At 44.8% G+C, this 16,487-nt stretch overlaps 1 protein-coding gene across 1 annotated transcript; it reads left to right on the top strand.

Moving 5' to 3' along the window:
- Positions 1-9,817: 9,817 nt before the first annotated feature.
- On the top strand, positions 9,818-15,387 carry LOC134404311 (cyclin-dependent kinase inhibitor 1-like). The gene is made up of 2 exons (XM_063135025.1): positions 9,818-10,196; positions 15,320-15,387. The coding sequence occupies exons 1-2, from the start codon at positions 9,818-9,820 to the stop codon at positions 15,385-15,387; spliced, it is 447 nt and encodes a 148-aa protein (XP_062991095.1).
- The last annotated feature ends 1,100 nt before the right edge of the window (positions 15,388-16,487 follow it).

Raw genomic sequence — 16,487 nt, 5'->3', positions numbered from 1 at the left:
CTCTGCAAAACGGTGGGGGTTTGGTGGGTTATGTTTTCGGCTCCCTGGTTTGTTTTATTTGGCAAAACCTTTTCAGTTGCAGGGGAGGGGGGAGCAAGTCACGTTGCAAATCCACGTGCCAGTGGGAGCTTGGACCAGAGCCCAGAATGTGAAAGTTAATCAGGCGAGGAGCAAAGCAACAGTTTTGCAAAAGGGGGGGCAGGGGCACAAAAAGTGAGGGAGGACAGCCACTATCCGGGAAGGATCTGGCCAGCCATCTCTCCAGAGATCTGTGCCACACAACAGCTGCAGGAGTTTGTTGAGATTTCAGAAAAGCAGAAAGGGAAGACGTCCAACGCCCTGGATGTCAGCAGCCCTAGCCCGCGAAATTTGAAAGTGGCAAGAAGGGACTTTACTGCAGCTGCAACCGGTATCAACTGCAAGGGACCTTCCTTGATCGAAGAGCGAGAGCTCCGCTGGAAATGTGAGTGAGCGCCCACCTTCTGTAGGAGGGGAGCCGCAATCTGTAAGCACCTTCTACCACAGCTGATGCACCCTTTTGGAAGGAAAACAAGGCTGCGGTCCTGGTGCGCAGGGCGCAATGCCGGTAGGGTGACCCTATGGAAAGGAGGACAGGGCTCCTGTATCTTTAACAGTTGCATAGAAAAGGAATTTCAGAAGGTGTCATTTGTATGCATGCAGCACCTGGTGAAATTCCCTCTTCATCACAACAGTTAAAGGTGCAGGAGCTATACTAGAGTGACTAGATACAAAAGAGGGCAGGGCACCTGCAGCTTTAACTGGTGTGATGAAGAGGAAATTTCCCCAGGTTCCCCATATATACAAATGACAGCTGCTGAAATTCCCTTTTCTAGGCAACTGTTAAAGATCCAGGAGCCCTGACCTCCTCTTCATAGGGTCACCCTAAATGCCCAGGCACATTTGCCCCGTCCTGGGCCTGGTTACCCAGAAATCAGCCAGGTCAACGGGACTTACCTGTCTGTTCAGGGATTGGCCCCAAGTAGCGTGAACTCAATGGGCCTAATGGTTACTAGGCAGTAAACCCCATTACTTTCAGTTGAACCTACTCCTTAATTGATGTATTTATGGAAGTAGCCTTGATTTTAACGTCGTCTGTGTAAACGAAAAGAACTGGATTATACATCTCTTATTTCTGCTGCAACGTATATTGATTGAGTCATTAGGGGGGAAAGTTCATAGAATCTTGTTTTGTTTGGCGAGTTTACTGAATTGCGCTTTGAAGACTTTTTGTTGAAAAGTGAATTATAAATGTATAACTAAATAAATAAATTGAAGTAAAAACAGCTTGAAAGGAAAAAAATCTTTTAAGGCTGCAATCCCATACCGTTTACCCGCGTGTAAACTCCTTGAACTCAATGGGATTAAACTTCTAAGTAGAACTGTATAGGTTTGCGTTGTAAATCAAGGTAATTTAAGTGATCGTCTTGGTCTTCTCTCCCATATACGCTCTCTCAACTGGAGATGAGACACCCTTGAGTGTTTTCTGCACTTAGTAGCTGGGACCTGGTGTTGTTGCTGGACGTAATTTGATCCCTGGCCAATGAAGAAAGAGAAGGGTAAACGGGGGGGGGGGGGGGAGGCGGAGAAATTCAAGGTGTTGCACTGTGGCGGCACTGCTGCAAAAATACAACCAGACTAAATTTAAGATGCAGCATTTTAAGCAACGGGATTTGTTTCCGAGCAAAGCTGTAATAGAATCGGGCTGCAGGAGGAACCTGAAGGAATCTCAAGTTCTGTTTCTAAGCCGTCGTGTGGCTCTGTTTATGGAAAGGATTTTAACCCCGCGCAGAGCATCTTACAAATCAGTCCAAGGCGAGAGAATCCCTTCCCTCAGGCGTGCAGCCCCAAAGGCAGAGCACAAGCGCGAGAAGGGATGTGCCTTATCCCAAACCATCCCGATGACTTCAGCGGACTAAGGTCCGTAGCCAGCCTAAAAATTGAGGGGGCGCCGAAAACATTGGGGGGGGCAATTTATCTAGTTTGCAGGCCTTTTAAAGACAAACCCAGTGCTTTAAAAAAAAACTTTGTAAAAAAAATTAGGGCAGGAGAAAAAAATGACAGGGGGCGGGCAGCCCCCGCTAAGCTACAGGCCTGGTGGGTTTCACAGCAAGATTAGTTATCTTACGTAGTTATTTCGAAGTGAGCATACTTAGGTCTAAATCCTAAGGCTTTCTTTCATGGCATAAGATCAGGGTGTACAATACAGTTGTCCTTAAAACAGAGTCCTCCCTCTTTATATACTGGTGTGCACCATCCTCAGGGCCGGTGCCAGACTATTTTGCCCCTAGGCAAGGTGAGCTACTTACGCACACACACACACACACACACACACACCAAAAAATTGCCAACTTTGTTTTTTAAGAACATATGTTTCCTGGAAAAAATAAGAAGCACAAAACTTGAAACTGCTAAATTTATTTTAAAGTGCAAGAAATACGCCATGCCAATTATAGCAAACAAATTGGAAAGGAACGTCTATGGGTCTAAAATGCATTATTTAATAGGAATATCACCTCCAAATCATCCCCCCCAACTCACACACATAGACGCACACACACACTCAGCATCACTCACTCCAAACAAACACACGCATGAACACATGCATTCACTCAAAGACCCCATGCACCCCATTCACATTCTGGAAGTCCAAACGTGGAGCCGGCCACCCCCCACCCCAGCGTCCCTGGCTTCGCTTCAGCTGGGCGGACAAGGGGCGCCATCTTGCCCACCCAGGCCCAGCTGAATCCTCAGGCTGGGCCGGCTCACAGCCAACGCGCGTGAGTGCTGTGCTGTGCCCGGCGCCCCTCTTAGCTTCGTGCTCTAAGCGGCTGCCTAAGTGGCCTCTATGGTAGCACCGGCCCTGACCATCCTAAATAGGATACATGTTTGTGTGTTTGTTTTAACCGTTTATCTTAGATGTGTGCATTTTCTTTGCCCGTTAGGCTAATAAAGCTCCAGGGTTTATTGTATACACTCGCTGCCTCTCCCCCCCTTCCTCCGCCCCTGTTCAAGATGGATTGTTATTTGCACAAGTTGCAGTGAACTGAAAAGCAAAACCCGGCGGGCCAAAGTCCGCCACTTGAGAGTTGTTTGCCCTGTGACGTAGTGCCCGGTCCCGGGGGAAAGTGGCGCGTTCCTTTCAGGGGAGAATCTTAGGACAGACTTCGTGAAATGTAACCGCCTTAACTGGAATCGGTTTGCTTGATGTTAGGGTTGTTCAGTTATTTCCCACCCTTTGCTGATGCTGAAGCAATCTTCTGGAAGTGGAATTAAAATGAGGTGCTGGACATCAGGAAAAACTTCCTGACTGTTAGAGCAGTACGACATTGGAACCAGTTACCTGGGGAGGTTGTGGGCTCTCCCATACTGGAGGCCTTCAAGAGGCAGCTGGACAGCCATCTGTCAGGGATGCTTTAGGGTGGATTCCTGCATTGAGCAGGGGGTTGGACTCGATGGCCTTGTAGGCCCCTTCCAACTCTACTATTCTATGATTCTATGGCACTTAGTATAGCGCCCTAGTATCTACCGATGCCCTGGCCTGTGGCTAAGATCCTTTCATAAAATTTACTCTAATGTAGGTCTTGCTTGGCAAACACGTCTTCCAATGTTAATGTAAAGCTTGCTGAGGTGGGTTGCTTTTGAATTCCCCATTGGATATCTTCTTTTAATTGCTCCTTATTGTCAGTTTCTTTTCCACGGGGAGGGGATTCACTACTGATTTCTTTATATTATTATATATTACAAAATAGTACTATTTTTGCTTCATAAAAAATAAAAAAATGACACCTCCCTCCCCAAGAACAGAAACTGACAATAAAGGACAATTAATTTGTCACTAATCTTGCAGAGATTTTCTTGCAATCAGGAAAATTCTAATTAAAAGAACCAAATAGCTGTAGTAGCAATTTGCTGTTCACATTGGGTAAGTTTCAATTGCATTTTAAGTTACACACACAATGAGCATCATAACATAGCGTTTCTTTACAGTCAGTTCTCTGCCCTGCATTTGTCCCTCATTACTTGCTCTTTCAAAAGAGGAAGTAAACAACCTGCACATGGCCCATTCTGATTTGATCGGGTGGCTTCTGCACACAGCAGGAGATAGCGGCAAGTTCTGTCTCAAAACTAATTTGGATTTACTGGGGTCTTTTTTTGTTGTGCGAAGAAGGCTAGAAGGGGCACGAGGCGTGCAGGACGCAGATGACTTAGTGAATAGGTCCTATGAAAATCCATGAGTGCCCAGTAACGTGTGTGCAATAAAACACTTGTCTGATGACACCCAATATGAAAAAAAAGATGGAGGGACACTGCAGAAAAACATGAATGCAACTATCTGTGCCTGATGAAATCTGGATTTTCTGTAAAATGTGGGCTACGGGTGGCAGTTGCAAGGAATAAGGAAAATACAAAAGCAAATTTAGTTAAGAAAGATGCCCAAGTTAAACCTCACTCAGGATCACTCAGGTATCAAGACCAAAGGTGTTTTTTTTTTATTTATTTATTTATTTATTTATTACATTTTTATACCGCCCAATAGCCAAAGCTCTATGGCGGTTCACAAAAATTAGGCTTTTATCTTGCCATTGTCCTGACTCATGCACAGAATGTTAAGGGGATCCAGTTGTGTCTTTTTCACCACTGCTTACATTTCTTTTCTTAATGCAGAAAATCTGTTAAAGCAGAGAAAATGGAATAGCTGCACAATGTCTTCTAAGGCCACAGCTAGACCTAAGGTTTATCCCTGGATCATCCAGGGGTCAAACCTGTTCATCTAGGTGACACACAGGGGATCCAGTGCTCAGGCAGGGGCAAAACCTGGATGATCCCAGGATAAACCTTAGGTCTAGCTGTGGCCTTAGTGTTAATGCTAGGAACTTTCTGTCTTACCATGCTTGTTAAAAGAGAGTTGAGTAAGATTTGTTTTTCTATTCATTACATGTTTATCCCACTATTCCTCCAATGAGTTCAGGAGACCAAGCATTGTTCTCCACTTTTCCATGTTATCCTCTCAACAACCCTGCTAAGTAGGTTAGACTTAGGGCCTTGCTAGACGAGGCCTTAGTGTGCCTTGAGACCCGGTTTCCCTGCTGTGCGTCCACATGACGCGTCCAGCGTCTGGAAGCTGCGGCAGCGCGCGCTAACGTCAGGTCTAAGGGATAAGCCGGCAGGTCTAGCAAAGCCCTTAGAAATGGCAACAGGTACAATTAGGGCCAAATGACAACAGCCCAGAGGGCTCCTAAATCAGTGTCAGATGATGGGGACAGTGCCAAACAGGGTCATTGTCAATACCTGGGCATCCTAGGGTCCAACACGGTTTGCAGTAGCATCTTTATTTAAACAAACATACATTTTCTAGTCAGGGGTAGCCAGCTGAGCCTGTATATGTTTATAGATGCTCATTTTGTTGGGTTTTAATGTTCATTTTATTAATTAACGTATCCTTTTCTATAACAATGGTGGAGGCTGTTTGTACATGACAGCCCACCCTGGATTATCTGAGGCTGCAGGGTGCATGCAGCCAAGATTTGGAATATGCAAATCCCATTCTGGGTTGTCATATTCTTCAACCCCAATGGTGTGTTTAGACCAGAGCAGCAGAAGCAAACTCCGTTTTATTTCTGTAGTCATTTTTAGTAAGTGGCAAATCCAATGGTATTTCTGTAATCATATTTAGGATTACACTGTTTCAGCGCAGGCCTACTCAGAAGTAAGTAGCACTGAATTCAGTGGGTATTACTCCCAGGGAAATGCATTCTCATTAAGTTGAATCCAGCAGCATTTACTTTCTCCCCTAAAGAATCACATTGAGGACCCGGCTCCCTTGTCACCAGCTCTGCTAGCCTGAAAAGCTGTTTCTTAAAAGAAATCACCAGAAGAGACCCTGCACCTTTCCTGCAATCTTTGAGACACGAGTACACCACCTTTGGTGCGTGCTCAGGCTCACTGCTCCGGGCCGCGACACGCAACAAACCCAGCTGCTGGAGGGGGGGGCTTTAGCCTTGTCCCTCTCCCAGCATCTGGGATTGCAATCCGTGCTTTACCGCCGTCATTAGCACCCGCAAACTTGCGATCCCAGCAGCGAATTGGGGTTCAAGAGCGGCCGCGGGTCATGACGCCCTGCCTTAGGAGTAAGCCCCATTGGACCCAGCATTTTTGCGCAGCATTTTTGTAAACCGCCCAGAGAGCCTCGGCTATGGGGCGGTATATAAATGCAATAAATAAATAAATGAATATTTATGAGAGCGGGGGGGGAGAGTATCGTTTTCAATGGGGATCACGTAGGACCTTCGCCCTCCCCTTGAAATCAGTGCGACTTGGGCGTGCTTCATTTGGGCTCCCTGGCGGGCGGGAGCTGCTTCGCTTTTGCAGGGCAAGCTTTAAGGCAAAGCGGTGGGAGGAAGAGGAAGAGACGAACCCCAGGCAGGCTGGTTCGAAATCGGAGCCTGCTCGCAGTAGCCCGGGGTGGAGATGCGTGGCGAAATGGAAACGTTCGTGCAAACACCTCGTTGGGAACTGGTTTCGGGAAGGCGCGCGAGGAAAAGGGATGCAGAAACCGGGAAGGCTCGAACGCCCCGCCCGCCCTCCTGAATCGGGGCAACCCGGGGGAAAGCGGCGCACGTGATCCTGGAGGCCAAGGCGGTTTAACGGACGCGACCCCCGGGAAGCAAATGGCGCGAAAAGAAGCGCGCCCGCCGGCCTTTGCGTAATCGCCACATGCGTGGTGCGGTGCTGCCTCCTGCGTGGCTGCTGCGCGCTGGAGAAAGAGCAGTCGCTCAGGGGGCTTTTTATGGGGGCCCCGCCACTGCCGCCAAAGCCCGGGCTGCGCAGCCACAGTAGTTCGCTTGCGCAGCTCAGAATTCTCCTTTCATTAAATCACTGCTGGAATAATGTTGCAATTCCAGATCAAAATTTGGAACATAGCTGTGGGCCTCTGCCACAGCAGTTTGACTGAAAATGTCAGTGAGGATGTGGAAATCTTTACTACAATGGATCTTGTGTACCTAGGAGGGAACCCCATGGGACTTCTTTCTGAGTAAATACATTTAGGGTTGTGCTGCACTACTTTGGTGGGGAAATCAGGGCTGGTGCCAGACTGTTTTGCGCCCTAGGCAGGTGAGCTGCTTTCACCCACCCCCCACCCCAGTGTACCTAGGTGCAGGGCGCCATCTCGCCCGCCCAGCCAAAGCAAAGCCAGGACGCTGGAGGGGGGGCTGGCATGGTTTCACTTCAGATGGGTGGGCGCCCAGCCGAAGCGAAGCCAGGACGCTGGAGCAGGTGGGCAGCTTCGGAACGGCGTGCCTGGAAGCCGCCCTCTCAGAGCCACTGTGGGAGAACAGCTTCCAGGTGCAGCATTTGGCGCCCCCCTTACCTTGGCGCTCTAGGCAGCCGCCTGAGTGGCCTCTATGCTAGCACCGGCCCTGGGAGAAATGGATGGTGCTCACAGAGTTCCGTCTTTAAAATAAGTCAGACTTACTGGGATGTTCTTTTGGGGCGCGTGGGAAGCAGACGACATTGCGAGAGGGACCCCTGAAAATCCATGAGTGCCCAGGAACAAGCGTGCAATAAAAGGCTTGTCTGATGGAGCTCCACACCTGCTGTGCGGAGGATTTGAAAGGCACAACTGGGGGAAAAGGCACAAGCGCCCTATTGGGAAGAAGGTGGGCGAGCTCCAGTCTGCTTGGAGGCATTGTGCTCTGCCACCCTGGTCTAGGTTTATCATATTTACCACATCAAACCTACCCAAGTCAAGATACCGACAATTTCAGCTAGGGTTGCAAATAATGTATTTGCCCAGCAGAATAAAAAATACTTCAGAGTTACCAGGCCAAGCAGAAAACTTAAGAAAAGTTTGGTTCTACCTCTGGAAACCTACTGTTTGCAATCTCCTCTGACAAAGGATGAGGGGAGAGTGCGCCAGCCTGAGGAAGGGGAGCTTTTGCATATACCACTATGTGAAGTTTTTGCACATAGACCATTGCCCACTACAATATCCTACAGTTTTTGCTGTTCCTCTGCGGAATCACAGCATACACAAACCCCTGATTATTGGGAGAAAGACAAATTCCATGTTGTGCATAATTAGGAAAGGAATAAAAAATAAACAGCCGATATCATATTGCCCTTATATACTGAATGACTGCACTTGGAGTATTGTGTACAGGTCTGATCACCGCACCTAAAAAAGGATGTTGTACAGTTGGAAAAGGTGTTGAAGAGGTCAACCAAAATAATCAAGGGGCTGGAGCAATACCTCTGTAAGGAAAGATTACAATGTGTGGGATGCTTTAGCTTAGAAAAAAGGCAAATAAGGGGAAACTTGAAAGTGGTGTACAAAATTAATCACAGTGTGGAGAAAGAGGATAAGGAATCATTTTTCTCCCTGGGGCTGTATAGATGGTCTGAATGCTGTGAGGTGCTGCTGCGTTGATTTTATGACATAGTAGCCATCGTGGGCCTTTCCCCTGCTTTTTTCTTCAGAGCGAGGCGAGTATGGTGGATCCGCTAGCTATCCTTCTGGCGGAGGAGATCCAGGGCAGATGGCGACCCCTGATTGGTCGCTGTCATCCCCCCCCCCCCCCGGGCAGGGGGCAGGCCAATGGCCACCAGAAACCTCGTGCTTTGCCTCTGCGTCGGGATTATCCGCTGTCATCATCCCACTGCAGAGAAAGCACGGGGTTTTGCCGCTCCCTCATAATACTAGATAATACTGGGGTCATCCCATGAAACTGATTGGTAGGAGAGTCAGGACAGATAAAAGGAATGACTTCTTCGCAGTGCGCATAGTTAAATTATGGAACTCACTACCACAAGATGTAGTGAGGCTGACCCATTTGAATAGCTTTAAAGGGCGATTAGACAAATTCGTGGCGAATAAGGCTATCAGTGCCTAATATTATTATTATTATTATTATTATTATTATTATTATTATTATTATTATTATTTATATAGCACCATCAATGCACATGGTGCTTATTACCTGCCTCTCCCTCTGGATTGAGGCAGGGAACAACACTAAATACAATATAATGCATAAAATTAGTTAAAAGAGCATATAAAACCAATACGATATTGAAGTAACAATCAGGACATCTTAAAATTCTTATGTTTAAAATTCATCTGGGTAGGCCTGCTGGAAGAGACTAGTCTTTACGGCTGTCTTAAACTCAGAGAGAGCATTAAGCTGACGAATCCACATCCTGGGGGCAGCAGAAGAAAAGGTCCTCTGGGTAACAGTTGCCAGCATACTAGTCACTACTCCAGTATCAGATGCAGCAATACTCTGTATACCAGTTGATGGGGAACATGAATAGGATGGTGCTATTGCACTTAGATTCTACTTATGGGTTTGTCACTGTGTGAACAGAATGCTGGACAAGTTTGACCCTTGGTCTGATCCAGGATGACTGTTCTTCTGCTCTTATGGTTAGAACCCTGGGAAGCAGGAGCAAGTTTACTTCTTACTGACACATCGGGCACAATACCTGCCTGCACATTTTTCCTTCTGCACATCTCCATAAGGAAAACCACTCGAGGCTTGCTCTAAAAACAAAGAAAGAAAGTTTAAGGGAGGGGTATAGAATATCCCAGGGGGAGGGGCTAGGCCCTAACAGCCCCCACCACCTGTGGCTACTTATTTAAACACAGCACAGTTCATTTTGCAATAAAAAGATGTCTGAGTGTATTTCTGTTCTTGGCAGGGAACTGCTACTCTGTACACTCATAAACGACAGGCAGAAGAGAGAGACGATGGAGCTGAGATCCACAAAAGCAAATGTCAGGCAGAAGAGAGAGACGATGGAGCTGAGATCCACAAAAGTAAGGAGAAATCTTTTTGGTCCTGTGGACCACAGCCATCTGCAGCAGGACTTCCAGAATATGTTGTGCGCTAGTATGGAAAGGGCTAAGCGAAGGTGGAATTTTGACTTCTTGGAAGAGATGCCAGCAGAAGGCCTTCTGCAGTGGGAGGAACTACAGGGCCACGAGGTCCCTACCTTTTATCACACATGTGCGGTAGGGGAGGCTCGCAGACCCCTGCAATCCATGAACCGGGTTGTAACCAAAGAATCCAAAGCTCACCAGATTGGCAAAGTGTTTGAGAAACCTAGGCCTGCCCAAAAATTGTCAGGGAAGAAGAATCTGGCAGGAAAGAAGCGAAGGCAGAGGTCTTTGACTGGTATGTAAAGTTTCTATTTTAAGCATATGTTTGTCATTATCAGAGAGCAATACCACATTGTAACAAAAGCACAAAACAAAGAAGATGCCGTCCATATGTCAAATACATGGAAATACAGAAAGCCACAAAGTAGAAGCTGTTCCTCCAGTTTTGGCATACATTTTAAATATAGGGCGTGTGTAGCACGTTCATTAGGGTGTGCAACCAGGTGATTTTTTTTAAAGGCCAACATTGATTGAATACTCAGTGATAAAGAACATTTTATTTATTTATTTATTAAAGACTAGACATTGAAGCCCTACTCTGCGTTCAGTTTGCCTGACCATGGGAGGGCCATCGAAGGGGGGGGGAGAATGAGACCCTTGTCAAGCCCCAGCAGCGGCGGAGCTTTGTAATGATACTGCCCAAAGGAGGGGCTTACAAGGCAATATTAGCCTTCGGGGCCCTCCTCCTTGCCACTTTGAAGTGTGGCTCAAGGCAGAGAGGCTCCTGGCAGAGCAATTCCTTTTCCTGCTGCCTGGAGTAATGGCACGATGTCAGTGGTGGTGGCAGAAGAGCAGTCGGAAGGCAGCTGGAGGACTGTGCATCTGGATCCCCCTCTGGATCCCTATTCAGTGGCCCTACTCAATGCTTGAGGCATTAGGGTGTGCCTGGGCACACCTGGCACACCCCTTGCGCACGCCTATAATTTTAAAATGGAATCATGAGGACTAGGAACTAGGGTGACCATATGAAAAGGAGGACAGGGGTCCTGTATCCTTAACACCTGTATAAAGAAGGAAATTTCAGCAGGTGTCATTTGTATGCATGCAGCACCTGGTGAAATTCCCTCTTTATCACAACAGTTAAAGCTGCAGGAGCCCCGCCCTCTTTTGTATCTAGTCATTCTGGGCAGGGCTGCAGCAGCTTTAACTGTTCTGATGAAGGGGGAATTTCACCAGGTGCTGCATGCATACAAATGACACTTGCTGAAATCCCCTTTTCACTACAACTGTTAAAGATACAGGAGACCTGTCCTCCTTTTCATATGGTCACCCTACTAGGAACTAATGATAAATTTGTAGATTAGAATCAGACAGCTCCCTCCACCATCCCGGCAAACCAGCAATGAGACATATAAATGGTTCCACATGTGATTCCAAATAGAAAAGTGAAGGCCTAAGGCCATGATCCTAAACCTGTTTATTAGGGAGTAAACCCCATTGAACACAGGATGATTTAAAATTTAAAATATTATTCATAAGGTTGCACTGTAAGCTTTCTAGCCTAGCATTTTGTCTGGCATCCTAGTTTCCCTCTGTTCAGGAAGGTTTCTGGTATGGAGAAACATTCAGCTGCTTGAGTCTCCACCTGCAGCCTTACTTCTTCTTCATCTGAAGGCCTTACCATGGATGTTTCTGGTAATTACTGGGTTTGTTTCAATCGAACATGTTTCTTATGCTCTTCAGCAGTATGTGGGTCACCAATATATATCTTATCCTCCCCCAGAAATTATTGCTGGATTAACTTATTAATTTTTTTTTTTTAGAAATCGAACAGAATTCTAGGGACCTTGCCAATGATATTTTTTTCTGGAGCAAATGCAAGGCTTCAGCTGCTAGAGCAATGTTGGCTGTGTCCATTGCCAGTTGTGTTGCATGGGAAACTGAAGGTTAAATGATCGTGGGAACTGCTTTTTCACCAAGTCCAATTCAACATTGGTTTCCTACTTTAACAATTCGCCACTGGCCCCTGATTGGTGTAGATGCTTTGGTTTTTCTTTACAATTCTTAGTAATTTTAGACGGAACATGTCTGTGTCTATGGCAGAAATTATTATTCTAATATCTCCCAATTGTCAGCAAAAAAACCCCTCTCTTGGCATTTAAAGAAAGCATTTCATTCCCCCACAAATGATAGCGTTTTATTTTCAGCTTTCCTGCACAGAGTTCACCTCAAGATGTAATAGTAAATGATAATGCTCCGTATCATTTGCCCTATTATTTTAATACATATTTTCCCCTCCTCATACCTTTTCCCTTGCGTGTTCATGTTATATATTTTTAATTATTTCATAACAACACCAACTTACAAACTCAGTACGGGGGGGAAACATATAAAAGCATAAAAAACACAAAACACATAAAAACATACAAAGTTAAGATGAACTTCCTTACTCTATAATTATAAAAATCAAAATTCCCCTGTTCTTTTATCTTAGAAAATTTTCTTCTTAATCATTGAATCCACAGAAGAACAAATAATTTTTTTCTAGTCCCCACCATCTTCAATAGCCATTAATCCATTGTAGGCAATATTGAACCTTTCCATTTTTGTGCATATAGTAATCTCGTTGCCGTTATCATAGATAAAAATAGGGTCCCATAGCTCCTTTTCATCTGGTCATCTATTAAGCCCAAAAAGAAGTATTCCGGCTTCACTTGTATGTTGGTCTTTAGTATCTACTGAATTAGAGAATGAATTTGTATCCAAAAGTTTTTAGCTTTTTTACAAGTCCACCATAAATGATAAAATGTTCCTTCTTGTTCTTCACATTTTCAACAGGTTCCCGAGACACCTTTTCCCTTGTGTCTTTTTTAGATTGTAAGCATGTGGGCAGAAACTGTCTTGTTTACTGATTGATTTTAAGCAGTTCTGGGAGCTGTTCTAGCTGAGGAGCAAGATAAAAAAGATACTTTAAATAATAAGTAAAAAAAGATGGTCTCCTAGGAAGTTTACTGTATACTTCTTGGTAATGTGGGAGGAGGATTTGGAGGAGATGAGGGTATTACTGCTAGTAGTATCAATGCTACTATACAGTGGTAGAGATCTCTTAATTTTAAGTCCCATCAGAAATCATAGAATCATAGAATAGCAGAGTTGGAAGGGGCCTACAAGGCCATCGAGTCCAACCCCCTGCTCAATGCAGGAATCCACCCTAAAGCATCCCTGACAGATGGTTGTCCAGCTGCCTCTTGAATGCCTCTAGTGTAGGAGAGCCCACAACATCCCTAGGTAACTGATTCCATTGTCGCACTGCTCTAACAGTCAGGAAGTTTTTCCTGATGTCCAGCCGGAATCTGGCTTCCTGTAACTTGAGCCCGTTATTCCGTGTCCTGCACTCTGGGAGGATCAAGAAGAGATCCTGGCCCTCCTCTGTGTGACAACCTTTTAAGTATTTGAAGAGTGCTATCATGTCTCCCCTCAATCTTCTCTTCTCCAGGCTAAACATGCCCAGTTCTTTCAGTCTCTCTTCATAGGGCTTTGTTTCTAGACCTCTGATCATCCTGGTTGCCCTCTTCTGAACACGCTATCTATCCATGGTTGGTTGAGCACATCTCATTGTGCATGGGAAGGGTTCCAGGTGTGATGAGGTGCAAGGTTCAGCTTCTCAGTCTTTGCCTAAGAAAATGAAGCTAGTTGTGGACAATGCCTTGTGAAATCCATGAAGTTAGCAGGATGGCTGAATATGATTTTCAGTGAGGGAAGGGGGAAATGTGAGTTCAGTACCCAGCATAGAACCTTGCACCTCTCTATAACTAAAAAATGGAATAAAATATTTACTAATTTGCATAAATACCTACAGGCCAGAGGGTTGTATCCAATGTTAGTCCTACTTAGAGTAGATCTATTGAAATGAATGGGACTTAAGTTAGTCATGGTCATTCAAGAGGCAGCTGGACAACCATCTGTCAGGGATGCTTTAGGGCGGATTCCTGCATTGAGCAGGGGGTTGGACTCGATGGCCTTGTAGGCCCCTTCCAACTCTGCTATTCTATGATTCTATAAGTCCCATTCATCTCAATGGGTCTGCTCTAAGTAGGATTAGCATTGGTTATAACCCAGAAATGTTTCTTGGTGAAGAATTTTTATTTTTTAAGTACAACAGTACACACAGTCCTGTTGGTATTAGCCAGCGTTGTATGGGTAATACTATAGGTATTATGTTCGTTCTTTCTTGGATATTAGGAAAGGTTTCCTGACTTCATTACATTCTATGCATTATTCAATTATTATTTCAATCATTATTATATAGAAGCACTATTCAATCATTACTTCCTCCACATGATTAAATACTGCCCCTCTCACCTACCCACCCTGCCCGCCAGCCCCACACATTATCTGCAGAAGGGAAGCCTGCAGAACATATGTAGGCAGTGTTCATGAGCTGAACTTTGATCAAACAGGGATCCAGCTCACCTGGGACAACCTAAGCATGTTCTGCCATCTTCCCCACTTCAGACTTGCCCCCAATGTGAGAACAGCAAAGGGTTAATCACATGGAGGAAATAACTGGATAGAGGCAACAGTAAGATGATAAGCCAAAATGTTAGGATTCTAGACTATCACTTCAGTGTGCAGGTGGAGTTTCAGGTTGTTGATGGCTTCCTCAAGTAAAACTCCCTGCATGTAGTAAGGTAACACATTAGGAAAAGGACAACACTAAATGATTATGTTGTGCTAATTTTCTACATTGAGGAAATTTTGTTTGTCCCAGGGGGAGGGGGGGCAGGAGTTATTCAACATGATGAGAGATTGAAGTAGTACTGTCCAGAATTCTGCCAGATTTTATTTCTTTATTTATTACATTTTTATACCGCCCAATAGCCGAAGCTCTCTGGGCAGTTCACAAAAATTAAAACCATTAAAAACATAATAAAACATCCAACACATCCAACAATCTGAAAACACAAACACAAAATACAATATAAAAAGCACAACCAGGATAAAACCACACAGCCGAAATTGATATAGGATTAAAATACAGAATTAAAACAGCAAAGTTTAAATTTAGGTGTTAAAATACTGAGAAAATAAAAAGGTCTCAGCTGGTGATGAAAAGAATATAGTGTAGGCGCCAGGTGGACATCTCTGGGGAGCTCGTTCCACAGCCGGGGTGCCACAACAGAGAAAGCCCTCCTCCTAGTAGCCACCTGCCTCACTTCCTTTGGCAGGGGCTCACGGAGAAGGGCCCCTGTAGATGATCTTAAGGTCCGGGCAGGTACATATGGGAGGAGGCGTTCCTTCAAATAACCTGGCTTCAAGCCGTTTATACATTCTGCCTAATGTATAAGTCTTGGAGCTGCCACACTGCAATTCTCCTTGCACTTATAATTATTAATTGCTCACTTTTTGTTTCTACAGATTATTACTCAGCAAAGAAGCAGATCAGAATGGATATGCAAACGCCTGAAAAAAAGTTGGCTTTCTAGAATGGAGTATCATACAGTGGATTTGCCCCCCAACTGTTTTTAAAAAAAGAGGGTCCAGACTTATGCAACATTTGGAAATTGTGTATTCAAATAACAAATATTTTGTCGGCTCACACAGAGGGACACATTTGGGGAAATGAAAATGGGAAGTTTTATAACAGCAATGAACTTACCAGAATGCAGTTAGGGCAAATAAATTCAATGCCCCTTTTTTAAAGGGTTACACTTTTTTAAAAAAAAAAGAAAAAGGGGGGGGGAAAGCTGGTAATCAAGTAAGAAACAGCCGAATCGTAGCAACAATAGCACCTGAAAGGATATCACTAATCAGAAAATGGTCAGCATAAGAGAAAATGTTCGAAGTACTGTGTATGAACAAATCGTGAGCACCATTATATGGTCTTGCATGTTGTGTGGTGTTTGTTTTTTTATTGTTTTTTTACTTATTTAATATATTGGCTTTCATCTCAGTATGATAATCACTAATGTTTTTATCAGCTAGCTTTTAAAAATGAGTATTCATAGCTGCATCAACAGGGAGTGTTTTGGTAAGTGTAATTTCCCTGTCACTATTTTGGGAGATGTTGCACCTGCCATGACATTCTCTAAAAAAAGGCACAAGAATCCCTGTGGGTTAGGTGTTGAAAAGGTATTTGATAATCATCTGTTCTACAGACAGATTTTCTTCTCACTTCAAAACAGTTCTGGCACCATTTATTCCAAAAGATTGTTCTTATTTGTATTTTCGAAGAATATGGGGTGCAGCCCTGTATACCATTCTGTATGCTTGAGATCCCTTGAACTCAGCTGGACGTAAGCACATATAACTGTGCAACAACACAGCTCTGATTGTGTATGACTACTTAGATGAATAAGTTCCCAAATCTCTTGACCGGGGAAGTAAATGTTAACCATAGACATGGCCTGGTTCACACATAACAGCAACACTGGGTTGTCAGGAACAAGCCAGAGTGCTAATTTCCATGAGTCTATAGTTCCTGCTGCTAGCATGAGTTGTTAAACAACCTAGAAACACTTCATCCTTGGGTTGTTTGTCTCTGGGTTGTTCAGCTTGACGTCCGAACCTGGAACTCTGACTTGTC

The sequence above is a fragment of the Elgaria multicarinata genome, chromosome 9 (assembly GCF_023053635.1).
Source record: "Elgaria multicarinata webbii isolate HBS135686 ecotype San Diego chromosome 9, rElgMul1.1.pri, whole genome shotgun sequence".
Classification (NCBI taxonomy): Eukaryota; Metazoa; Chordata; class Lepidosauria; order Squamata; family Anguidae; genus Elgaria; species Elgaria multicarinata.
Note: the sequence above shows the minus strand (reverse complement) of the source record. Positions and strands in the feature narration are given on the sequence as shown.

Bases quoted from the DNA above. Each gene is read 5' to 3' on its own strand.
- LOC134404311 (XM_063135025.1), top strand. From the start codon at position 9,818: ATGGAGCTGAGATCCACAAAAGTAAGGAGAAATCTTTTTGGTCCTGTG. The intron at 10,197-15,319 runs GTATGTAAAGTT...TTGTTTCTACAG, and splicing joins AAGGCAGAGGTCTTTGACTG to ATTATTACTCAGCAAAGAAG.